The sequence below is a fragment of the Agelaius tricolor genome, unplaced genomic scaffold (assembly GCF_023055355.1).
Source record: "Agelaius tricolor isolate 1412-34295 unplaced genomic scaffold, bAgeTri1.0.p SCAF_2, whole genome shotgun sequence".
Lineage (NCBI taxonomy): Eukaryota > Metazoa > Chordata > Aves > Passeriformes > Icteridae > Agelaius > Agelaius tricolor.
In genome coordinates, this window is record NW_027269262.1 from 71,291,729 (window position 1) to 71,318,663 (window position 26,935).

General features: G+C 41.6%; 2 protein-coding genes across 3 annotated transcripts in view; both read right to left on the reverse strand.

Moving 5' to 3' along the window:
• FZD6 (frizzled class receptor 6) overlaps positions 1-26,455 on the reverse strand; it is a 67,093-nt gene extending 40,638 nt beyond the window's left edge. Inside the window, exon 1 of the mRNA XM_071421453.1 lies at positions 26,319-26,455. The gene's annotated coding sequence lies outside the window, so the exon portion shown is untranslated. The remainder of the gene's footprint in view (positions 1-26,318) is intronic.
• The window catches only part of BAALC (BAALC binder of MAP3K1 and KLF4), a 35,348-nt gene extending 8,694 nt beyond the window's left edge, over positions 1-26,654 (reverse strand). The window contains exons 1-3 of one of the 2 annotated variants that reach the window (XM_071421458.1): positions 26,319-26,646; positions 8,971-9,140; positions 440-3,883 (exon numbers count right to left, since the gene is read on the reverse strand). In XM_071421458.1, coding sequence (XP_071277559.1) covers positions 3,779-3,883; positions 8,971-9,140; positions 26,319-26,484 — 441 coding nt within the window. In that variant the 5' untranslated portion in view covers positions 26,485-26,646 and the 3' untranslated portion in view covers positions 440-3,778. Of the gene's footprint in view, positions 1-439; positions 3,884-8,970; positions 9,141-26,318 lie in introns of those variants that run through there. The other variant, XR_011678363.1, reaches the window with a different exon arrangement.
• Between the last annotated feature and the right edge of the window lie 281 nt (positions 26,655-26,935).

Genomic DNA, 26,935 nt, shown 5'->3' on the forward strand with positions numbered 1-26,935 from the left:
CACAGCTACTTTTCCATCCTGTGCTCTCCAGTTCAGGCAGGAAAGAGAGCTTTTTTAGCTAGGTATTCTAGTTGCCTCATAGCTGCATCATGGCATCTTAGTAGACAAAGTGTCTCAGATTCCCACTGTCTTCCACTTTAGCCATGACAGCAACCACAAACTCTCCCATTTCTAATTACACAGGTACAACTGTATTTTGACCTCATAATCCCTCTTTGGCAAATACACCGATTTCTTATTGGAATATATATATTTTGCCTTCTTTCATATGAACAAACAGTCCATGAGCCACAACCTGAGGACATCAGATACAGAAATATTCTGATTCCATGAATAGCAGGTGTGCCATTCATTACACCTTTGCCCTCTTTGATCTCAGCTTTAAAAGCTAACCCAACCACAAACGCAGAAAAGTGAAATAAGTGGAGTAATAAACAGACACTTTAAAAATGTTCTTTATTTTTATTTTCAAATTTAAGGTCAATCTTCATTAATTTGTAGAGAGTACAAAAATGTTCCCGTTAGTCTAGCTTGAATTTAGATGTATTTGTAAATAAAACTAAGCCTGCTTTTTCAAATACCATTTCTGTGCACAAATGATATATCTCATTCTTTTCATAAAGCATGTAAAACAAATTTCAGTTCAAACATTAAAATATTTTACACTTGGGCATCAGAATTACAAACAGAAATTAAAAGTTCTCAGAAAAATGTGCCTGAAGCGCAGAAGTACACACTAAAGACATTACAACATACACATGCAGAGACATGCACAAATAAATATGTATATGAGCATACTAGGAAGATCAAAACTACCTGTGTCCTGTTTTTTATGAAATCTCAGTAAGTCTACTAACAAGAATGCATGTTTAATGCAGTACTCATATATTGCTTACACAATAATTATAGTTTCCTATTTATGTCAGTAGAAAATCATTTCAGTCACACATTAAAATTGTGTGTCTTCCTTCAGTGTCCTACAGTGATGCTGAAATGAAGAAATATGTTAAGGAATCGTAAGGGAGAAGATGAAGGAATAGTGCAAAATAAAGTTGTACTGAGTCTTTGAGAAGATTAATTTGCCTCATGATGAATTGGTAACTGTAAATCCTCTCTCTTCTTTAGACAATATCCTCTTGATTTTGAATGATTCCGTTTGTCACATAGTGAAAGAAAATATATCAAGATATATAGGAAAATTCTATGTATTTATGTATTTATTGTGTTGGAATTGTGGAAATGTGACAAAGTTTCTGTTTAAAATCTGAACTTAGATAAATCACAAGAACTCACCATCTGTTGGCAAATCCCTCCAGCAGAAAGTGTGTTGTTTCAGTGTAACTGTAGAAATCTTCACGTGCAGCCAAGGGACATCAAATAAATTATGTGTCAATAATGCCTTTTTGGGGGAAATTACATTTAAATAATCCTGACATATAAGACAGAGATGCCCACAGGTCCTTCATCTGAAAGTTCATGTCTTTTAACGTGGTTATTTTATTTGATGTCTTTGAGCCATTTATATTTGAAAGATGATGCTCAAAGAACAGACCCTGTAAATAAGACTCCTCATTTCTAGGAAGGCCACCTGGAGTGAAAATGTCCAGATGATTCTTTGGGCTTTCTTCTTCCACTAAAACTAAGATGGGAATCCATTATGAGGACTTTAAATTGTCTGAAGTAGTACAGACTAGATTCTGTCACCCTAATTATACAGAGTGGGGTATTATTTTATAAATTGGTTGTTTCTATTTGTGGTTATCTCTAGTCAAAGGAAAGTAAACATAAGTATATCCCAATCTGTGTACAGAAGCAAGATCTACATATCCACAATATGCTCTTAGTTTTGTTAAGGTCATTGGAAGCTTGCACATCAAACACTAAGAAGCTACCTAGGACATAATGTAATTTCTTTTCAGTTACTAATGCCTAATGATAAGAACAGTAATGTATTATATGGGGAGTGTGGATAAAATTGCTTGTTACTAAACATGGCTTTTACCACAGAAGTTGGATCCAATCTTTGAATGTCATAAAGTTAAGTTTCAGGATATAAACAGATTCAGGGGATCTTGGAGTAGCTCAGGAACATTATCATGAGCAGTGCAGGGCAGGCAGCATCCAGCACGCTGCAGCTGCTGCCCTGATGGGGGATGTGGTCAGCATGAGCAAGGTCTGTGCTGTTGCCCAGATAATTGTGTACCAAGGCCATCTCCTGCAAGCCATCCTGTCACAGCTCATGCTGGGAATACAAGGCTCAAGAGCTGCCTCCCTGATGGCTGCTGCCATGAGCCAGGGCAGCTTCATGTGCCATGCAGCTCATGGCCTTCCTTCTGTGGTGTGACCCGAGCTGTGTGACACATCTGCTCAGCTCATCATCACTAAATAATTTCTTAGCTAATAAATACTCTCACTGCCAGGACTCCTTTGTTCTTGCATCTACTCACTCTGATGTGGTATCCACCCAAGGCCACAATCTCTGGAACAGCTTCTTACCCAACCAACCTTCCATTTAGCCTTCCTTCAAAATCCTGTTTATCCTTAAACACATCAGGATCATTAATCACTTTCTGTAGCTTTCTTGTATCATATAAGTTTATACTGCACTCTCTCTGCCAGCAAATCCTTTTAGAATATGCTATGGTATACAAAATTCTGGCTCTAACTCTGGATTCCAGTTTGCCTTTTTGTTGGAGTAATTAATAAACAATTCCTATTGCATAGACTTGTTCTACAACAAGGAAAGTAACTCACACACCTAAGCAGCAAGCTATTAAAATGATCCTAATACAGAATAAACTAGGGTTCCATTCACAATTCTATTCTTTTATGCTTGTTTGAACACTTAAATGGCCCTTTAAGGATACTAATATACATCCATATATATATATATATATATATATATATGTATGCATGTATATTATGGATATATGGATATATGTCTGAAGAAAGAAAGTTAACTTTTTGAACTGACATTAGAATATGACTTTAAAAATTGTGGTTATTTTCTTGTAATGTTAAAGGTAACTTTTTTCCTAGTCAGACTGGGCTTCAACATAATCAAAGGGGCATTTATAAAACAACCAAGTAGCCACAACTCTACTTGCTAGTTGAGACTAGGACCTTCAAGTAAGGCTGATCAATATGAAAGTTACTATTTTTAAGACCAAAATAATGTCAATACAAACAATAAATTAAAACTAAGTAATTGAACATTTAATATAGAAAAACATTACTGTATGACTTAAATATATATAACCTATATATATAATTGAAAAGAGATTTTGTGGAAGACTAGACTTTAGTCTCACTTTCTTGAGATGTCTGGGTTTGTGTTTTAAAGTATGTGAGTGCTTTAAATGAACTCTGGGTTTCAAAACAACTTTATGATTAAAAATTCAGATTCATTTGTTCATTTCCTAGTTTTAATTGTGATGAGCTGTACCCCTTATTATCCAGCCTCATCTTAATAGCAATGTGGAACAGGACGTACACAAGGGATAACATGGAAGTTGGTAAAAACCAAATATAATGAATTTCTGTGTATGTCTGTGCAGTGCCACTGCTTTAGACAAATGACTATGTCTGTCTTTAGACAAACACTGTAATGTCTACAGTGCTTGCACTGGTTTCCACAAGACCTGCTTCTGGAGGCACTCAGTAGCAGCTGCCTGCTGTATTCAACCTGGAACACCTAGAGATCTTCATGTCTTCAGCCACTGACATTTAAAGTGCAGCGAAGCTTTGTTAAGTCCATCCTCTTCTGCAATTTTCTTCATTAATTGGCACAATTCTTTGTTTTTCTCCTGTCACTTTGTCTGATGCTTTTTGTAACATTAATGGCAACTTCTTGTGTGGACGTTTTCTGTGTGTCCCATTTACTCTGTGAGAGTTTTAAACAGTACAGTGAGTTCCACAAGGACAACAGAGTCACTGATGATTAACCCCTAATTTACAAAAACAGTTCTATGTAATTAACAGAATGTCTCCAGCATCCTTCATACAGCACTGTGGTGCAGAGCAACTGTCTCATTCAGTGTGGACACAAGCTTTTATCTGCTGCAAAGACAGCAGATATCAGTAGGCTTTGGATCAACATTCTTGCCTATAATTATCATCTCTGCATGTGTGTACTGTAAAGGCAGAGCAAATAAATCTGGTTTCAGTCCAGAAGTGAAAATTAGAGGTTCCTTTTCATGTCACTGTGAATAGTGCATCACTAGCCTGAGCTTGAATTTTCTGTACTTGATTTTATGTTTCTGATGTGAAAATATAGTTTTAAATTAACACTTCTGCCTGCATACAAGATCCAAGCACAATGTATACCTTTCAGAGATTCATCAGTTTATTTTCAATATTCAAAAAAGTCAGTCTGTCTGAGGCATGCAAGTACATCCCTAATTCAAATTTGTACTTTTCCATCTCCCAGACTGCTTGTTACCATAAGCAATGCACCATAATGCACAGGAAACTGGACAGGTCTAATAAAGTGTACCCAGATCTGGGCTGATAGAGACACACAGCTGGGTTAGGTGGGTTTGATTATTGCATTGCCAGTGTTCCACGAGACTATTTGTCAGTGTAAGGAATGTTAGGTAAATTAGGCATTATTTACGTGGTAAGAGTGCCAGGTAAAATAATATCTGATAAAGTTCAGCCATTGACATAAGGGAAAGGTTCATATATATCACAGAGAAACACCTGGAGTTAATTTGTTGCTGTGTATTATTTCACATTTCTGCAGCCTGAATACACCATCTCCTTTGCTATTTGCTCCCCCTGTGCTACTGCTCATGCAAGTCCTTGCCAAAAACTACAATGAGAATCAAACCAGATTATTGTCAGTCAGGGACATAATCTGGATACCACCTTTTCTTTGGAGGGATATCTGACCAACCTGTTACCTTCACTGGTATTAGCACTCTTTTCTTTATTACCGTCATCATCATCATCATCATCTTTTACTTCTAAATTGTTTTGACATTACAGTCATGAGAGGATAATAAAATTTCTGAGTCAGTCGGTGTCAAACCTTTTCTCCTTCAACAGCACAAGCTGTACCCTGTCATACCCAGGTATCAAGGGATAAGGCAGATGGCTGCTTTAGAGCTTGATGCAGGAGAAAGTGAGAAACAGAGGGGTGACATGATTTATCCCCTGCTAGCCCACAGGCCAATGGCACAACCCAAGCCTTGCAAGGGCACTATATGCTGCATTGCACTGTATCCCATAGCATGTCGAGACAAAAGAAAAACTCTAGGCATCTAAACTTAAGGTGTTCACATTATATGCTCACCTTATGGTCCCCTAAAAGTGGAAAAACAGAGATGCAGAATGGCAGACCAGAGCTGGAGCCTAAATTAGCTACTACACTTTCTCTCTAGGCATGTATATTTCTTTTTTTACTAAAAGAAGTTCAAACAACTTCTTATGTACCTGCATTGGATGTGGAGAATGATGTAAATGCTTTAGTTATTATCAGAAATTGTTTTGCACTGAGCTGCAACAGCAGAGATACATGTTACTGAATGTATCTCAGCTAGAAAATGCAGGAGGGTATCTTCAAAGTCATGGGGCCTCAGGACAGGAACCCACACTTCACTGATTAGTACCATTACAGTCAACACTCACATGATTAATATGTTGTGGGAATCTGCCCATACTCCCTGCTAAGTGCAATACAGAAGTAATTTTCCATTCAATTACAAAATTAGACAATTTTGTCTAACAGTAGGACAGGTGCACAGTGTAATCATCAATTGTGACCAAGTCTTTTTCAAATTGGATTGATAATTTTGTAGTTCTGTTTGACCATATCCAACCTCACCAATTAAGATTTCTCTGTGGGCTAGTGGCTAGGACAAGCATTTGGGCTTTTCATTTACAGAAATCCCATGGCTCTAGACGTCATGCTGCTGTGGAATGTGCCCCTGTCCACCTGGAGGTGCAGTATCTCATGAAAAGATACAGCAGTATCTGATGAAAAGATACAGTATCTTTTATGTCACCTGGGAATACCTTTGTACTATAGCAATACAAAAGACAATAATACAGTGGAGCTATAAAATAAATAGACATGTACTGATGTGTTGTGTGTTGGCAAATGCAAGGTGAAGTTCAACCCAAATTTCCTTTTTCATTTGCTCAGACCCCTTGGTTTAAGGATGTGACTCTCAAGATGGGACAGCTTCTGATGGGGTGGGTGTAGCTGTTCTGCCACACGCTGTGCTGAGGCACTTTCTGTGGAAAAATGTCAAAAGACTCAGCAAGGAGGAGTGTGCACACTGGCAGTAATTCAACAAACTGTGCACGCCTGAGGAGCAGGGACACCAGGGGAGCTTGTTCATGTCTGAGAGAGGCAAGAAACAAAGGATGGAATTGCAGAGAGGTGTTGCAGTCATTCTCTGTTTAAAACAACATATCTAACAGGACTTAAGCTGAAGGAATGACCAAAATGGTGACCAAAAGCTGAAATTTGCTTGAACTTGAAAAGTTCAACATCTTCCTTTTCATGCCCCATGTAGTATGCTAGCAAAGTAAAACCTGTACAGTCTTTACATGTATATAAAGTTACTCAAATGCCATTTAAGTGTGAAATTATGTCAACTGAAACATTTCCCCCCATCCTTGAAGAGAACAATATAAATATGACTTAACAGGGGAGGGAGGTCAGAGGAGGCTCTTCCTTTGTGTCCTGGGATGCTCAACAGTTCCCCATGGGAACTCCTGTCAGGTAAGCTTTATTCCAATAGTAAGTAATACTACTGCTTATGCATTCTGATGTCAGTGCATTTATCAACAGCAGTTTGTGGACCTTACTCTGTCCAAGAAGCAAGAAATTGCCCTGTTTGTGAATGTGGAGTTTGCCCAGACTTACAGTGCAATGCATGTCAGTTCTGCATCAGGGATTGCACTCCTGACCAGAATTACTGTGCCACCACTCTGTGCCTCTGGCACCTCCCCAGACTCAGAGTGCCAGAGTGCTTACTCTGAAATATTGTCTGTGAAGGTCTCCCAGGCTCTCAGACAGGCAGATAATACTGAGTGAGGAAGGGAAGGCCCCCAGGCCCACTACATCTGCAGACAACACAGAAAGCAAGGGGGGGTCTGCCTTTCCTAATTTTTTATGTGACAGAAGAATTGGTGTAGCCAGCAGGATTGCCATGGATAAACAGTTACAGAAGTATGAACGTGCTCCTTCCCAGGCAGGAAAGAAATGGGCCCAAAAATTCTGAAAAGATGAAGCAATTATTTGTGCAGTATTGGAGGCTCATTTATCTTACATGCAAAAGGGAATCAAAGAGTCCTTGTCTCAAATATATTATATATAGAACATGCTGCTTTGAAATCAGAAAATGGAGTATTAAAGTCATCACTGGCTTTTGAGAGGGAAATAAAAGAAAGATTGGAAACCAAATAACAAGCTTATAACTGAGAAAGATAATTTTAAAGTTCTGTTCGCTTCAACAGAGCATAGGGAAAGACAATTATTGTAGAAATTAGGTAGGAAAAAACCATAGCAGTGTGAAACAAAATCTGAGAGAGGAAATAGAGGGCAGGAAAACAACTGAATTGTTACTATCTTTGGAAACCAAGCAGCTGCACAAACAGTTGCAGAAAGAAAAGGAGATAAAGCAAAAACTGGAAGAAAAGGTAAAAATTATGCTTAAGAGGGCTGCCAATACAGCCAGCATTGTACAGATAAGAAAAACAATTGTATCCCTTGGAGAATGGTGAAAAAGCTGAGGGGATAGTGGCCACTCACCATTGTCTGCAGGAGACTGAATGCCAATATTACACCTTTAACTACTGCTGTGCCAAATTTTGTGGAACTGTAATGCAAATTCAGGGAGCATCCTATTCACAGAGGATAAAACTCGATGTAAAAGATGTTATTTATGATTCCACTCTGGGAATACCTCCAGGCTCAATTCATGCTCACCCAGAAGGAAGTGCAGTGTACCTTTGACAGATTCCCACAGGGATGTAAACATTCACCCATGACTGCTCATTCTGTGATTGCCAAACCTTTACAGTCTCCCTCTCCCCAGATGTGAAATTCTATGATATTGTAGCAAGAGGAGACTCCCCTGAAAAAGTAGGGGAAGCAGCAACAGCAGCATGGCAAGCACTTCTCAAAGTAGAAACTGAGATTCCCCCAGAAATGCCAAGGACCATGTAAAAGACTTTGTCTGCTACATCTGCAGATAACCCAGAAGACAAGGAAGTCTTCCTTCCCCTAATTTTTAGCTAACATCTTCTCATATGAGAAACCAAGGAAGCAGTAAACCAGCCATAGATTTTGGCTTTCTTTATTCTGCAGCAGCTCAGCAGCTGCTGTGCAAACAGGGCAGCAAGTGGAAGGAGGCTGTAGGAGACAGGTGGGTGGGTAGGCAGCTGTGGCAGGAGAAAGCTGGACTTTGGTATAGCCCCAAAGCCTTGTCCTTACAATGTATGCAATGTACACAACACATAAGTGAGGGGGAAAAGGGGGGAGGATCTGATCCAAAGCCTACTGAAGTTATTGAAAAAACACCCATTGACTTTTTCAAGCTTCATGTCCAGCTTTGGATGAACCAGGGTTCATGCAGTGCACATATTTTAAGCAGAACAGCAATTAAGGGAAAACATGTTCCTTTTCAGATAATTAATCTAAGTAGTTTGTATGATACATGCCACAACTGGCCTGAGTTGGAAAGAAATGAGCATTGGGGCTTTTTTTTCTACTGTAGCAAGTGTGTGCTACAGTGATTGACAAATAAAACATCAATTCTGTGGCTGTTCAGGCATGAAGCATTGCCAGAGGTACTCAGCTCAATCATGCCATGCCTGTAGTGCAGCCTGGCACCATTTTCTCATGTCTCAAGACATTGAATACAGTTTCACTGCAAAGAGAAAGGCTGTCACAAAAGTAACTTAGACCTGGTTGAAGCTAGTGCTGGGCAATAGGGACCATAATTATACTCATACCTCAGTGGTCCTGAAGCCATTCTGTCTCTGTGTTGTAGCTCCCATGCTGTGGGCTATGGGGTTTGCACACTGAGAGCCACAGTTGCTCCTCTTCTCAGCATTCAGCATTCCAGCTGTGGCTGATGCTGTAGGTACACCTGTGTGAGCCAATTTCCCATCCTCCAGAAGACCTAGCAGGGACACATGGAATTGGGCAGTTAATACTGAGGAGCAATTTGAGCTGGCTCTGCCGTGCCTCTATTTTGTCTCATTTTGTGGTGGTGCCAGTGATGCAAGGTGTGGTACAGTACCCCAGAGAGAGCAGTCTGCCTCCCTGTGGCATCTTCATCCTCACATTTGACATCATTTGGCCTTTTTCCTATGGTCCACTGGTCTGGGAAACATTGGCTCAGGAAATCTTGGGAAAACAGTCAATGAGTGCAGCATGTCAGTGGATTTTTGTCACCTGCAGGTCTCCACTGGCCTCTCTACACACACACCTCCTTGCATGAGCAAGAGTTGAACTTAAGATCCAGAGAAGGCCCCCTTAAATCTGTTTCAGTTCTGGGAAATGAAGGGGTTAGATGTGAGCATGACAGATGAGACCAATATGGATGAAAGGTTGCTCTATGCATGGCCTTGCCTTGAATGTTCTTTTCATTTGAAGTTAAGAAATTTAGAAAAAAATTATTTCATGTTGTTTTGCCTATCAGCAATGAAATAAATGAGTAATTTGCTTTCTGCTCTAGCTGTGTGGATACACATGAATTGTACGATATGATATTGGACAGCATAGGTGAATTTTCCCATCTTACTGCATTAACAAAAATCAGTTGTCATTTATGGTGGGTGCAGAGCACTCAACATCTGGTTGCAACAATGGGTCAGAAATCCAAATACAGGGGGTAAGTGGGATGCATGACTGTTGCTCTCAGTTGAGTTTTGGTCAAAGCTTATATATTAAGAGCTTTTCGTTAAAAGAGAAACTAAGAAGGCAAATTTACTAACTGATAATGCAGGTATCAAACCTAAAAAAATTAAGGAGTCACAGACACTAAATGAGAAAAAAGTATGTGGAAAAACAATGACAAGCCATGGCTGTATGAAGTGACATTGTGCCATCAAAACCTTCTACATTAATCAGGTAGGAATTCAAGTGCTGTGTTAAAGATATTAAAAATGAAGCAAAGTCGTGAATTCTTTTTCAGGAATCTGTAAGAAAAGATGATTTTTCAGTAGAAAGCAACATTTGTCAGTATTAGCTAGCAAAGGCAATGACTGAATTCAACAAAGTTTCACCCAAATATTCAAAGCCTTGGTCTTGAAAATATATAAAATTTTGTGAATAAAAGGTCTTTAAGTTTTCTTCTGACTCAAGCCATTCTATGATTCTGTGAGTTAATGTCTGACTACAAACTAGTCACTGCATTTCCCTGAGCAGTCAGAAGATGGAGGCAGAGTATTCCAAAGACACTTTGACTTGTAGTGGTTGTAACTAATAATGCTGTCATGTAGGTTTTGATAGAAAAAAATTGAACTGAAAGTTGAAAATATTATAATTTATTAAAAAAAAAAAAAGACTTCTGTCTTTGGAAACTGCCTTTTCTGCTAGATATAAAAACTGATGTTGTTCTTGTGTCCAAGTTTAGATGCAACTTCAGTAAGGCAACAGTAAACTTCACCTCTCCTACATCTCCCAGAATTCTCCTCCTAGATGTGTTTCAGGTCTTACCTCTCCCTGTCACTCCACAGGACCAGAGGAGAGGCAGACAAAGCCTTGGTGCAGAGCAGTGAATGGCACAGGCTGATGTTGCAGACAAAGGCAGCTGTCAGGAAGGGAGGTGGAGAGGCAGTGAGCCCCGTGTGAGTCAGAGCTCCAGCCAGGAGCTCATTGCTTCACCTTGCAGTGGGGCTCTGAGGATGAGCTTGAGCACAGCTTTCAACAGGAAAACTGCACAGGAATTACACACTAATTCCATTAATTGAGTCTTTGACATTTCAAACTTCCAAATGATGAGTTTTTTCTTCTGTGGAGTCATCCTATGAAATTATTTCCACCATGTATCTCTTTGGCCATCTGGTCTCTGACTAAATTGTCTGGTGAAACATCTGTCAGCTAAAAAGCCATTTTGTTATTAAGTCCAATTGTTCATTTATCGGATTGTGTTGCATCTTTTGGTCTTGCACAGAAAACTTTTTCTTACATTAATCCATTTTCAGAGGCAGATGGAAAATCTCAATCCTGAAAATGTGTATCTGTATCATTTTTTTGTCTCTGTTAGTTTGCAGCCTGAGCATACTTGCTGCATCCTGTGTTGCAGGGGTGTGACTTTTTTTGCAATACTTGTCAAATATAAACCAAGGATACTGAGCCTTCTACTATCACTACTATAAGTTTTATATGGATGACCTAGTGGCCACCAATACTAGGCAAAAAGATTTTTTATTTTATACTGTAATATGTTTGCTATTCTGAAGTTAAGGAACTATTTTAGAATTCATTTTCATTGGCAAATAGATTATTTAGACAGTGGGCAAGAGCTTAGAGGCTTCAGTGACTTGCTCATTATGTATGAACAGCAAGAAGAAATTACAGTGAGCATACATAAGCAGTGCTGTTAAGAGCATGAGATTTGTTGGCAATCCATAAAGCAATACCTATTTTATAGGCTAGATACATAACACAAAATGATGATTGCAAAACAGAGATGATGTTTAAAAAGGATTAGGAACACAGGGTTGATTTTAAGATAGCAAATATTTTTGCATTGCTATGTAGGATTTGCCACAGTACACAAAAGTGAAGAGTTAACTCTCTTCTGTACTATTGGAATTTAAAAGCCAGCAGGGTGGCAATAGTAAAGGTCTTGCCTCATTGTGGTTTAAAACAAGCAAACTGTTGAGATATTTATGCCATCCTCACAGCAGGGGTTTGGTAAATAATCTCCTTGGTCTTTCATGGTAGAGCTTCAGTTTACATCAGTGTTGTTAAATCACTGTAATATCTAAATGAACGGGTTCAGTAATGCTGTTTTCATTCTCATCTTCTCATTCATGGCACCCCTGCCAAAAGTCTGTGGGCCTCTTTAGGCCAGGGGAAACAGCAGATCCCCCCTCAGTGCTCTGCCAAGTACACACTTTACTTTCAAATGACCTGGCAAGGCTGCAATATTCTCAAGGTTCCCTTCCCAAAACCTGGGTTTCTGGGTGATTATTAAACGCCCACAAATGTGATGGGGACCCTTCCCTGGGGAATGGCTGCTTGGGGTTTGGGGACTGCCAGGCTGCTCCCTCTGTGGGCAGGAATGGAGGACGAGGGGCAGGTATTCCACTGCTTGCAGTAAAGTTTATTTGGAAGGAACACACATGAGTTCTGTGTCAATGGCCACAGGGAGAACAGCTCTGCAGCAGCTCCATTGCTCATAAATTCATAAATCCAAATCTACCTTTCCAGCACAAAGTGTGCCTAAAAGAACTGTCCTCCCACGGCAACGTTTTCCACCTTCCTCTTTGCTTGCTGGCCTGCACAGGCACACCAAGTCTTGCCTTTTTTACCATGCCAATAGAAATCCCTTAGGCTGGAGCTTGACAAATGCTTTTTTCAGCAGCATCAGGGGGAAAAAAGGGTTATTTTAAACTGAAGTCCATCCTAGACTTTATTCTTCCCCCAATGACGCAAGCAGCCAGACTGGCACAACTTGGGAGGTAGCACAGGAATCAGAACAAGCAGCTGAAAGCAGCTTAGCTTGGTGTGCTCTCCAAAAAAACAAAGCAAACACGATAATTTTAAAATTTTGAATGAGTTTTCATAAATTTTCAGATAGCATCATCCCAAATTTTGTGGTTTAGGAGACATTTAAAATTGCAGTCTGAAAGATTGCTCACAGACTTGCAAGCTTATGTCCATTCAAAATGTTTAAATCATATAGCTCTAAACCTCCCCCCCACATTTACCTGGGGAGGCGCTGTCTAAGAAAGCTTTGAAAATAATTATTTTAGTAAATAAGGTGCTCATCACAGAGAAGTCAGTGAAAATGTAAAATTCAGAATGAAAATTTAAGACATTAGACCTGTATTTCTTATTTTTTCTGGTTTCTTTTATTATAATGACAACACTAGTGAAAACCAAAGAGAAACATTGCATACATGCTGCTCTAGTTCTTCATACAGCCTAGTTACACCTAAGAATTCAAATTATTCAATAACAGTATTTCATAAAGAAAAGAGGAAATTTTTACTCTTAACTCTTTCTAGCCAGTTTTGTATGAATATTTTTGTATCACCTTTGTACAAAGATGATGTGAAAAGGGGGGAAATCACCTAATTTATTCAGCTTTTGAATGTAAAACTGGTCTGAAAAGCAAAGTAATGTCATGGATTGACATCTGGCACAGAGAGACAGAAAAGAGATCCAGCAGGCACAATTCTGTAGCCCTTAAATATCAGGACCACAGGAAACTTCTCAAACCACAAATAACACTTAGGTAGGTCTGCCTGCATCTCCTGCACAGGCTTAATCCAAAGAGTAAATCTTAGCAAGGTTCAAGGTGACCTGAACATTTCTGTGGCTAAGAAAATCAGTGATGCTGCAGTAGCTAATGCTGTTGAGAAGTTTGGGCAGGGTATGAAGCCTTGCAGTGAGGAGACAAAGTTAATCTTAGCCAGAAGAATCAACTGTTTGTAGAGAAAATTATTGCATGTGTGTTTGCCACAGTATTCTCCCACTTCATTTTAAAGCAGGACATGAATTCAGACCCAAACCTGCTCTAGGTCTGACCCAGTACCCAGGAGACCCTGTGCTATCAGGTGCTCTGTTATGGAACAACAAGCATACATTTGTTTAAAGCAGGTAGCTGTTGATTAGCTGAATTTATACCTTTGGAACTGACTATAAACAAACCAGTGGGTTCCATTTTCTAGTTCAGCAACACCCTTTTTTATTTATCAGGACTGTTATCTCATGTACAATGCATAAGATGCTGGTTTACAGAGTGCCTGCCTAAAAAGATGCTGCACTGTAAAGATGGACTCTGAGAAAGCTCATAGGGAAGAAAAATGGAAAGTATTATCACCACATACAGGTGCTTCCAGAGGAAATATGTGCTTGCAATCATCACCAAGTTTCTTGCATTTCATGTTAGAGTGATAATAAGCACAGAAAGCACTGAAACATTTGCTTTCTCTACCTATTTTCCTGATTTGAAACTATTTATTTTTGGGAAAGCCACGCACCTGCAGGCCTGAGGGCTGGTGCACACTTTGGCTGCAAAAACCAGACATAGCAAGGATCCAATAAAAAATGGAGTGGGGGCTGTGACAAAAGTCAGGTTTAAGTCATTTCCTCCAAAGCAGTAGCCTCGGGGATGAGGCCAGATGCTCAGGAAATATGCAATAGCTCTTTTACCTAACAAGAAACAATTTAGAAACTTTGAGGCACAGCAGAGAGTGGGTTTGTGAGCTAGGATGAAGGATCCAGATTTACAGAGGGATGACCTACTGCAGCAGGAAAATATTATCAGAAAAAATGTTTTGTAAATATAATAATGCAATAAATTTTCTTCCCAGACATTCAGAGGATCCAGAATGATTTCTCTGAACTCTAATGTGATATGAATTTTAGACAGTGAAGCAAAATACAACAAATGCATTTTCACTTTCCACTCTCCACAGCTGTCTCCAGGCAGCAGGGCTGAGCCATGCCCAGGCACAGTGCTGGGGTGGGGAGGCAGCCAGGAGCTCTGTGCCTTCCTCCATACTTACAGGAGGAAGCTTATTTCCAGTGAGCTCCTCCTAAAGCACAAACAAACTCTCAAGCTGCAAACCTTGATATCACTTGCATGGTCTAAATTCATAAGGACATGCTAAATTTTTGCATATTGGTATATTTCAATTTCAAATGGGGATACAGAATCACAGAATAACTGTCTTGTAAACAAATTTAATAGTGTTGTAACCATGTCTGTGAAATAAAGGTGAATATAAAAATTTATATTTATTCCAAATGGGAAAAGCATGCTGCAACACTCTAACAAATGTGTGATCATTTCAAAGCTCCAGACAAAGGGTTCTTCATGGCAAATAGACCCCAGAAGATGAATTAAAGGGAATTGGCCTGACCATCAAGGGAAGATACAAAAGGTAAACTTGAGAGAATTGTAATCATGGTGCTAGGCAAGGACTTAACACCAGAAAGATAACAGAGTTTAATGCATGAAGGTAGAAATTTTGATAACTGGAACAAGATAGAAGAACCAAATTTTCACTGTATTTTGGAATAAGCATCAGCAACATTTTGGAAGACCTTGACAGCTGAATACATCTTTTGCCTGGGAAAAATAACACAGAATGGATTCAGCAACTAACTAGTGTCACATGATGTGCCAGAAACAGATCACTCCTTCCTCCAACCTGAAAAACTAACACAAAATAGCAAAGCTCTGAAGTGCTTTTCATGGTACTGGATTTTAGAAGGATAGAGAGTGGGGGTATTTGCTTTTCCACATGCAAAGATACTGGCTGTGTTTCAGTAAAGCCCTTAAAAAGTACATGTTAAAAAATATATGCTCCATGCACAATACCTTATATCATGGGTCCAAATTATGACAAATCAGCCTGTTTTCCCAAAGTGCTGGCTTTTGGCTCACTTCCTGTCTAAACCTTTCCTTAAAATGCCAAGAAAGAAGTTTTCCTTACAGGAGAGCACTGTGTGAGATGGAAAACAAGCAGCAGGCAGCTGGCCCTCTCTCAGTCACGCTTCCCACCGCAGTACCCAGCCTGTTCTGTGCAGTGCCTTACAGCTGCAGGTGTCTGTCCACAGGCTCTTTGCCTCCCTCCCTCTCCTTTACCTGGGCTTTCCTTCTCCTTTGGGATTGGTAATAAAACAGCTCTCTTTATGGTCTAGACTAATTTCCAACATGGACATGGAAAGCATTACCATCAGTCTCATTACCTAGCTAAACACACGTGGAGTTTTATGATGAGTGAAATGCATCATTTCACTTAATCACACTGAGGAGCAGCAAAAATATGTAGGCAGACTAAATATAAATATAAATCCTCAAGAAAAACATTTGAAGGTATACATGAAACATGAGCTGAAATGAATCCTCACTTTTGCTTACCAAGGTTCAGCAGCTGGAATTGAAGTTAAACATTCCAAGTAGTACCTTGCACATTTGTCACCAGGATATTTTCTGAAACATCCCTTCACCAGGATTTTTCTCCTGAGAAGCTGAGAAGCCTCAGAAAGGAAATGTAAACAATAATTATCTGATTGCTTGGAATGTGGTTTGGAGGTTGCTTACTAACAGGTGCATCTTTGATTGGTTCCATGTGAATTGGTTTTACTTAATGACCAATCCCAGTCCAGTTGTGTTGGACTCTCTGGTCACTCACAGGTTTTATTATCATTCTTGTCTAGCCTTCTGATGTCTCCTTTTTCTTTCTTTAGTATAGTGATATGATATATAATATGATTTAATATTATTAACATAACATAGTATAATATAATATAATATAATATAATATAATATAATATAATATAATATAATATAATATAATATAATATAATATAATATAATATAATATAATATAATATAATATAATATAATATAATATAATATAATATATCAGCCTTCTGAGAACTTGGAGTCAATTCTCATCTCTCACCTTGTCCTGGGGACCCACAACACTGCAGCACACATTTATTTTTTAAAATAGTGATTGACTACTGGGATAATTTACAAAGGCTTAGGCAAAATGTCAACCACTGGAAAGCTGTAAGTTCAGTCTCAATATCCCAAAGGTATGTGTGGGAATTAACTCAGGGCAGTCCAGTGGGCTGTATGGCCTGGTGCCATTCCCAGCCTTACAGTATAAATATACAGGAGGATACTGCTGACTTAACCAGTGTAACTATGATCATAAAGTGCTCTGCCTTTAATGTATCTGTATGCCTGTGAAAAAGTCATCACTCACATTTATGTTCACTCCAAAATGAAGGCAGTAGCTACATTAAAACTTCATGCCATCAGCCATCAACCATCTTCTAGATAAATCCATTGCATTTTTCCATCTTTTCCACACACAGTGTAAACATTCAGAAAGCACTCAGGCATCAGCATTGTGCAAATGTCAGATATTCATGCTTTTAGTACTGCAAGTGCTTGAAACCATTCTGATGGCCCACATGGGAAATGCTAGCAGTTTACAAAAATGAAAAGTGCAAATGAGGACAATATCCAGACAAAATGTACAAAGACAGAAACACATCTATATACACTGTTTGGAAACTGGTAAAAAAACCCACAATAAAAATATTTCAGTCAGTCAATAAAGAATGAGCTGGTTATTTTTCTCTTCAGTAGCTAGCATGTATCTGGACCAGCTAGCCTAAATCTTCCATCTCCCAGGAGGAGATGGAGCCAGGAGGAGGCTCAACATTGCTTTGTTTTAATCAGCTGCTTAAAATGTGAGGCTCAGTTAAGCAAACAGCAATGTAGAGGGGCTCAGTGAACTCAGGAAAAACTTAAAATGTAAAGTCCTGGCTCACAGCCTCCAGCTGTCCATGTTAATTGGTAAAACACCACTCCTTCATCTACCTCTTTCACCTACTTTTAACGTGTTTTTTTCCTAAACAGAACAGAAAAGGCATTGTGGCAGTCTAGGAGAGCAGACTGGTGTTTTATTTTCTAATGTATTCATCAGAAGATAAAATTGCCTTATTGCATTATTTCTTTGTGCACAGCAAGGGACCAAGGCCCTTGTTTCATGTGACAGCTGCTGAAAAATGGACCCACTCACCAGAGCCCCAGAGATCTGCTCCTGTGCTCCAGAAAAGAGGGGTGCAGGTCAGAGAGAAAGCCTTACAATAAACTGCTGGCTTTGATCATTCTGATCCTGGGTCTTAAATATTACATATTCAATTGAAGATAAACCCCAGCTTTCAATCCCAGATTTCTTTTAACTGGAATATGTTTTAAACTGCAGGGACATTTGAGGGAAAAAAGTTGGAACTAGCAATACCATTTCTGTTTCTATGAAGAGATATATTTAGAGAACTGATTACAGTTAAAGAAAAGAGAGATTTTGGCCACTTCAATGCTGAATTACTGCCTAGTAATTCAGCATTGAAGTGCTTTATGTGGAAATTTTGGAAATTTTAATCAATGAGCAAGGCAAACTGCACTCTGAACTGTGTTTCCTGTGTGCAATACATTGCTCTTCTGCTTTGAGATTGGCAGGAATCTTTGCTTAAATCTAATTAAATTTTTAATTTTTTGCTGTGAATTTTACATTCCTAAACTGGAAAATGCAGAATTAGAACTGGCTAGAAAGTGTAACATTCCCAAGGAAAAGAAAAAACAATTTTTAAATGTCCTGAATCAGATATAAAGGCTGGGATGGAGCAAAGAGTGCTGTTTCCACAAAAAGAGTAATTTTGCAGAGCAATTTCCTTCTCAGCAATTTGCTGGCAGGATCTGCCATTGACAAAACCATGACTCAGGTTTTCTGTTCAATCCTTTCAGGCACTCTCCCTCTCTCATCATCCCTCCTCCCCACCACCTGCTGCAGAGACAGAGTAAAACTTCTTCCTTTAGTTAATGACAGACCTTTGGCTCTCAATAACTAGGAATATTTTTGCCTTTAAAGATTTCAGTGCTGCAAAAAAGATGTTTTTTTCACAGGGAAGTAATTTGGAGAGATGGTTCCAGTTCATCTTCCTGCAAATCATCTCTATTGATGCTCAACAGCCTTTCTGCTTTCTGGTACTGGGACAGCTGGGAAAGTCTTTCATGTAATTCAAGTGCTCCTGTATGTGACATTTTCAGTGAATTTACTTTATCATTGGGTAAATTATTATACTGGGGTAAACTGTGGGTGATCAATCCTAGCAGGTCTGCCTTAGACTGTAGGGAGGGTTTATCAAGGCTGTTGGCCACTAACTGAATGGATACTAATCAAAGCCTGAGAGGTTTTGTGGAAAGGTTATCACAGTTTAGGTTGGCTGGCATTACAACTTTTGCAGTGTTTTAAGAAAATCACAGAAGCAGACAGTGCAATGAAGAGGCTGCTGAGGAAGGAGGAAGCATCTGGAGAGCCCTGCCCTCCCTTCCTGTCCCAGGGCTGGGAGCTGGCTGCTCCCACCTGAGACACAAGGACTGGTCAGGAGGCTTCAAGCATTATCTCAATCACCTACTCTCAAACAAGATTGAAGATTTCCCAACAATTGGGTCTGATACATCTCACAGAATAGCAAGCTGAAGGGTCATAGAAAGAAATTTCTCATCTCTCAATTACCTTTGACATTTTTACTTAAGTTCTGCTATCTATGGATGCATCCTTTTTTTTATGGCAGTCAATATTTATTAAAAACCAATTAATTTAAAAATACTTCCAGAGGTGGTGGGGTAGATTGCTTAGCATAATCTAATGGGCCAAATAAGTATTGGTGCTGTTTTTTAACTGAAATGTGAAATGAAACCATTATTGCACTATCAAATGACAGCAAAGGTGAAATGTATGGAATGGAAGCATTAACAGCTAGGGTTGGGCTGAAAAATATGGTCATTACAAAATTTGTATTTATCATCTGAGTCTGATTTTTTTTCCAATCATTTCAGTGCTTTCTTGTGGAGCAACAAATAGTGATTTAGGCCAACACTGTAATCCTTGATTGGCTTCTACACTGAGCAAACCCCAAGTATATGATGTACTGTACAAGAAAATCCAAACAAAGGCTATAGTGTAGTGGTAATTTTCCTGCCAGAGAAGAGCAGAGTGAGAATAGGTGAGAGAAACAACCTTGCAGACACCAAGGTCAGTGGAGAAGGAGGGACAGGAGGTGCTCCAGGCACTGGAGCTGAGATTCCTCTGCAGCCCTTGGTGCAGCCCACAGTGAAGCAGCTGTGCCCTGCAGCCCACTGAGGTCCAAAGGGATGCAGAGATCCACCTGGAAATGTGGATGAGACCCACACTGGAGCTGTGGAGCTCACAACATGCCTGGAGGAGGTTGTGACCCTGTGGAAGAGCCAGTGGAGAGAGGGCCCTGCCCCCAGGCTGGAGCAGCTGTCCTTGGAGGGCTGCAGCCATGGCAGAGTGACCCACACTGCAGCAGTGGTGGGAGGACAGTTGTCCATGGGATGGACTCACACTGCAGCTGTTCACACAGAGCTGTTGCTCGTGAGATGGACTCACATTGGAGAAATTCATGGAGAACTGTCTCCTGTGAGAGGGACACCCCTATTCTCCCTGAGCAGCAGGAGAAGCCTCAGGTGATGAACTGACCATAAACCCCATTCCCTGCCTCCTTGAGCCACTGGGGGAGGAGGTAGAGCTGGGAAGGAGGGCTTATTTTACTTCTCATTATCCTGCTCTGATTTTGTTAGTGCAGTAAATTAATTTCAGATCGCTAAGTTGAGCCTGTTTTGCCAGTGACAGTATTTAACAAGTGATCTCTCTCCCGGTCCTTATCTCAACCCATGAAATCTTTATTCAATTTTCTCTCCTCTGTCCAGCTGGGAGGGGAGTGAGTGAGTGCCTGACAGCTGGCCCAGGTCAACCCACAACAGTGTGTTGAATGGGAAATGGCCAAGGCACTGCTCTCACAAATTCTCTCTCCTCTCTCCAGCTGCTGTTCTGCAGGTTCTTCCCCCCATTACTTCTTAAATATGTTATCCCAGAGGTGTCACCACTACTGCTGATGAGCTAAGCCTTGGCCAGTGGTGGGTCCATCTTGGAGCTGCCTGGCTCCTCAGGACATGGGGAAAGCTTCTGGCAGCTTCTCACAGAAACCAGCCCTGTACCCTGCTCCCCACTACAAAACATTGCCACGCAAACACAACACATTATTGTACCCAAGGTCTGGACTAACATGGAAAGGGAATGGCTGCAATATGTCTACAGTCCAGAGGAGCTGCATTTATTCACTTTTACTGTAATTCTGAACTGTAATAAGGCTATCTCCTGAAAATATCACATCAGAATCACTGTTATAGTTGTTTATTAAACACACCAGATTTTGAAACAGCCCATTAATAAAAGAACATAAGGGCACAAGAGCACAAAGAGATCCTGATATACCTAGGTAATGCGCTGATCCATCTTTTCCTCTTGACCTAAAACAGATGGTTTATTAAACACTTCTCTGCAGCCCAATTCACGAAAAACACTCTGCTGCACCGGGTTCTTAATTGACCTGATGTTTGCTTATTTATGTCCGTGGAGCTCTTGACTTTGCGTGCACCTGGCGAGGGCGGGAGCGGATGACGGCAGCGCGGTCCGAGCCAGCATCGTCCCGTTGTCACGGCAACCGGAGCTGGCACAGCCCGGCCCGGCTGCGGCTGCTCGCAGCGCCCGCCGCACGCCGTGCACATCGGACTGGCCAAAACTTCCCCGCAAAGGTTACCTCTGAAAGGCCGCCTTCGGCATCCTGGGGCCTGAGCACAGCGATGGTGATGAGCCTGGTCCAGGAAACGCCCCGGAGCTGTCAGCCACCGGGGAACAGCGGAGCAGCAGCAGGAACCAGGCACTCAGCCCCAGAGAGCAGGGCAAGAATCACTCATAAACACACAGGCATGTCAGGGCAATTATGCAAGATTAAACTGTTAGCCAGCCAGATTGCTAGACAGTGATAACATTTCTCCTGTATTCCTCTGATTCTCCCTATTTATTTTACAAAGGACTCGATTGCCCTCCCATTTCATAGCTGTTCTGCAAATGTCTTCACTGATCCTAAATTGCAGGTTTCATTCCTGGCAGACCACTTACTGCAGTTCTGTTTGCTGATGCCATGGGCAAGTTTTCCTTCTGAGTACATCAGGTGAGTCTGTGTGAAATATGGATAATGTTTTCTTTAATATGCTTCAGGAAAAAAAAAACCTACTTCACTAAGGAAAAAGTGTAAAGTTCAAAGAATAAAAAGCCATTTTTTTAGCTGATACTGTGGGTGACATCATGATAAAAAATCAACAAATAATTTAATAGCTGAGGAACAAGTCAGCCCTGAGGCAATCCGTATTCAGCTTTTCCATTCTGAGACAAGAGAATTATTTTTTGCTTGGGTGCTACATCATTTAAAAATTAATTACTTTTATTTGCATTTCAATAACAATCCCTATTAAAGACTGGGGTCTTACTGTGCTTGTTGTTGCTGTGGGAAAACAGTAAGGAGAGACCCTGTCTTAAGGCACTTGCAGCCCATGGGGTAAATGGATTGTAAAGTCTCTCTGACCACAAGACAACAAGCCATATCCACTCTGAGGGGCTTTCAGCTATAATAAAGAAAACATAATTGAATACAGCAGCTAACCTTGTAAGTGAAAATAGAAAGAAGTAGAAATAAGAGATGGCTTTAAACCTGCTTTAAAACAAACAACATTAATTTTTTTTTTTTGTTCATATTGAATGTGTTTATAGAGTACATTTACAGTTCTGGTTTCTGGCAATAAACTATACATCTTAAATTTCTAGGATATACATATACATATACATTTCAGCAAGTTATCCCAATATAACATAACAGGTTGTGCAAGCACGTTCCAAAATACTTGAGAGTTTTTGTGTGCTTTTTGTGAATTCAACCTTTTCTCCGTGGTTTGCGTGCAACCCTTGGTGGCTGCCCTGGGGACTCATCTGTACCCACAGATTATTACTTCCTCCAAAAGTCATTACTTTGCTAACAGTTCCACTCAGCTGAATCAGACCCTCTAAAGAGAAAGCAATTTGTGCAAAGAGTTGCAAGGATCAAGGAACGGTTACTAAGCAGAAATGCAGCCTATTATTTCCCCCAGCTATAGCCTACGCAGTAGCTCAGTCCTGTGAAAAGTTCTTTGCTCACATAGCAATGGATGTTCTTCCAAGAAATGGCTTTATTGTAAGGGCTCATTGTGATTCTTTCCTTTTTTTCTCCCTCACAGAAGCCACTCATCCTATGAACAGTACGTACACTTATTTTCCAGAAAATGCCTTTCAATTCCAGCACCTACAGTGCTTCATGGAGTTATTACTTTTCTATCCCTCCTCATCCACACCTGGTTGCCCTGTTCCTCATTGCCAAAGCCTCAGCAGTGTACTGCAACGCTATCAAGTTACATAATATACATTGCTATATAGGTTACAACCACCTATATTTGTGTCTGTTGGTGACTTCTCACCCCCAAAGTCACTTCTCATGAACCTAAGACCATGTCTCTTATTTTAGGTATGTTATAGCAACTAATACTGGTCTCTGTGTCTTCCTGTAAAAAATAGGGAGATTACAATACACTTTATAAAAATGGATGTAAAAAATCAAGTAGGGAAATTAATGAATAGTCTAAGAAGGGATCAATTGAAATTGGAAAAATAGAAAAGCAAATTAGAAAATTAAAAAACCTCAGTACTTTCCTATTAATTTAATAATATTTAAGCTTTCAAAATGCTTTGGTAAAAGCACAAACATTTGGCTACAGAAATACTCATAATTCCAATGAGAGTAGGCACAAAAAGCTGAATATACTGGATAAAAAAAGAGAAGCATATGATGAAATTTGTGATGGTATGAAATTACTAAGATTAATGTATGGGAGTTACTAACCCTTTCCTCACTGATACACTCTCTGATTCTGTATACACAACATTCTTTCATCCCTGAGTGATTTACTCCTATTTACATTTTGATGTCCAATTCTGCTGTTTTTTCTACAACTGAAACATGTTGGAAATCACAACCACCTCTTACTGCTTTTGTCTTTTCCCAATTTTTTTTCCCCAAATATTTCTTTCATCCTATCTCTATGTCTCTCTCTTCACAGAATTTCACCAGTTTATTGCAAATGAAAAATGACAGAGAAGAACTTCAACCTCTTTCCCCAGCCTCATTTGGCTGGTGCCCCCTTGCCTGCCTCGTCCCTTTCTGTCCCAGTTACAGCTCCTTCCTACCTTACCTTGTGCCAGTGCCATCTCCCATTTCCCCATCTCTCCCATCCTGCTCTTGTCCCCTCCCTTACCCTCCCTTTTTGTCTCTCACTCTAAGGTAGTTTTCAGTTCTCACAATAAAGTCACCTATTCCTCTTCATGTCTTAAACCCATATTTGACCTCATTTGCCCCTCCAATTGCTCCTTCCTCTCCCTTTCATCTGTAAATTCACTTAAAGTACTGTTATTGTCCCTGGAGTACCTCTCCTTATCCCTTTTCCTTCCCTACCTCAAACTTTACCCTACAACAGCTCTCCCTGAAGTACTTTATGACTTTTGAGGCACTAACTGGGAGCAGTGTGTGTTCCTCAGGCTCCTTAAACTGCTGCCACCACAGCTCTGTTGAAGAGTGAATCTCTGTTGAAGAGTGAATTGTTTTTGCTTCTACTCTGTCCTTTCCTCATCACTTTCCTTCTGATTTCTTCTGCAAGGTTGTCTTGTAAAGTGTTTCATGCCCTCATCAGTCTCTGCTGGTCTCAAGTGTTGTTCTCTTCTCCTTATCTCTGGTATTCTCATCTCCAAACACAAAGTATATAACCCCATGTTTCTAGGAAGAATACTTACTGATCTACCTCTTGATTACCTCCTGTTCAGAGTCAGATCTTGAACTGTCTAGCTTCTGTTTATGATTAGGCACAACTCAAAGTAAACATGGCTAAGATAATGGTAAGTGTGGGTAAAAAGCTAACACTCTATTTAGCTTTCACTGCTGGAACACAACACTGTTACCCATAATTTGAATTTACTGCTCAGCATCATCTTGAGCTTCTTTAAATTTCTTATCTAATCTTCTTTAATATGGTATTTCATAGACCCATTCACCTTCAAATTCTCATGGTTTCCCATGTGACTACTGCAGAGTCTTTCTTTAGCCTTTAGGAGTACAACATAGATCCTTTGTGACTTCTCCCTCCCTGTCTTATTTTGGTCAGCAGAGAGATTTGGTCTCCCTATTCCAGCTGGCCTGTGATGCCCACCTTTGTGTATTTTCACTCCTGCACTTTCATAATTTCTTCCTCATGCTTTGTTACTTTCTACAAAAGTCTGTAAAGCTACTTATTTACATCTGAACCTGCCTATAGGCATTCACTGCTTTACACGGAAATTGTAATTATTCTGGGCAGCAACCATTTGTACAGTATCTAGCACAATGAATTTCTGGACTTAAGCTGAGATTTCTAGATACTGCTGCAATACACAATAATTCTTAAATCAATTTAAACTGCACATCAGATCAGAGCTCCTCAATCCCTCTCTCATATCTGTCGCTTCTGTAACACCTCAGGTGCACAACTGGGGATGTAGCATACTGACAAGAACTGGGAAATTCAAACTTGCAAGTCTGCTTCTATCCAACCCACCCTCTGGTCAACTTTCTGTGTATCAGAAGGCATCAGAGGTAGTGTGGAAAAAAGCTGCCTCTTCCCCAATTTCAATTTATTTCCTAAGTTACTTGTCTTGTAAAAGAAAGAGCCACGTATGGGTAGAACCTCAAGAACCTCAAGGACCGAGTTCTCTTCCCTCTGATAACATTGCTCCACAGTTGACGGCGTCTGTACGCTGTCGCTCGTAGACCAGCATCCAGAGGCCGTGAGGGGCTCTAGAGGCCGAGCCGGCTCTGGTAGCGCAGAGCCCGGAGCGCATGGGGCCGCTCCCGACTCTGCCCGGCCCCGGGGCCGCTCCCGACTCTGCCCGGCCCCGGGGCCGCTCTGGCCGGGCCGAGCCGGGCAGGGCAGAGGCTCCGGGCGCTCCGAGCAGCCTCGGGCGCCTGCATTTCCCGCCGGGGGAGCTGGAGCGGAGGGGTACGTTCTGCTCACAGCAGGAACGCGGGTACACCCCGCTCCATGCACACACCGTGCGTGTGTACGGGTATATCCAGCGGCTGTCGGTGCACACACAGCGGGTGTCGGTGCACACAGGATGTGTAGGGGCACACACACGGTGTGTAGGTGCACACACAGGATGAGTAGGTGCACACACAGGATGAGTAGGTGCACACACAGGATGAGTAGGTGCACACACAGGATGTGTAGGGGCACACGCAGGATGTATAGGTGCACACACAGGATGTGTAGGTGCACACACAGGATGTGTAGGTGCACACACAGGATCTGTAGGTGCACACACAGGATCTGTAGGTGCACACACATGGTGTGTAGGTGCACACACAGGATGAGTAGATGCACAGACATGGTGTGTAGGTGCACACACAGGATGTGTAGGGGCACACACACGGTGTATAGGTGCACACACACGGTGTGTAGGTGCACACGCAGGATGTGTAGGGGCACACACACGGTGTGTAGGTGCACACACACGGTGTATAGGTACACACACAGGGTGTGTAGAGGCACACACAGGGTGTCGCCGCCGCTCCCCTCCCCGCGGTGCCCGCCCGCCTCTCCCGCACTCACCGGGTAGCGGGCCGCCCTGCTCCCGGCCGGGGCCCTCGGCGCTGCCGCCCTCCTGCGGCGGGCTCTCGGAGTCCGTGTTGGTCAGCCAGGTGGACTCGGTCTCCCGCGTCCAGCTCTCGTAGTAGCGGGGCTCGATCGCGTCGGCCCGGCTGCCCCCGCAGCCCATGGCGACGCCCGCTCAGAGCCGCCGCCGCCGCCGCCGCCCGGGCAGCATCGCCCCGCCGGGCACGGCCGCCCCGCCGGCCCCGCTCACGCCCTCGGCCCCATCCCCGCTCGTCCAGCTCTCCCTGGCTCCGCTCTTCCGTCTACCCCTTCTCCCCGGCTTTCTTATCTCCGCTGTCCCCCCCGCACCCCACCCAGACTCCTGGCTGTCCCCTCCCCTTCTCCTCCCGCAACCCTCTTCCCTCCCCTCCCGCTTCTCTCCCATCCCACCGCCTCCCGGCTGTCCCCGATCTTTCCCCAGAAGCGGGGCTGGCGCTGCCTCCGCCGGGGGCCGGCCCTGCCCTGCCGAGCCGCTCCGGTGCCCGCGGCCGGGGGCAGACACGGGGGCAGCTCTCTCCTCCCCGGGTTAGGGTCTGCATAGAAAGGATTTACACGTACATGCCCTGTGCCACAGC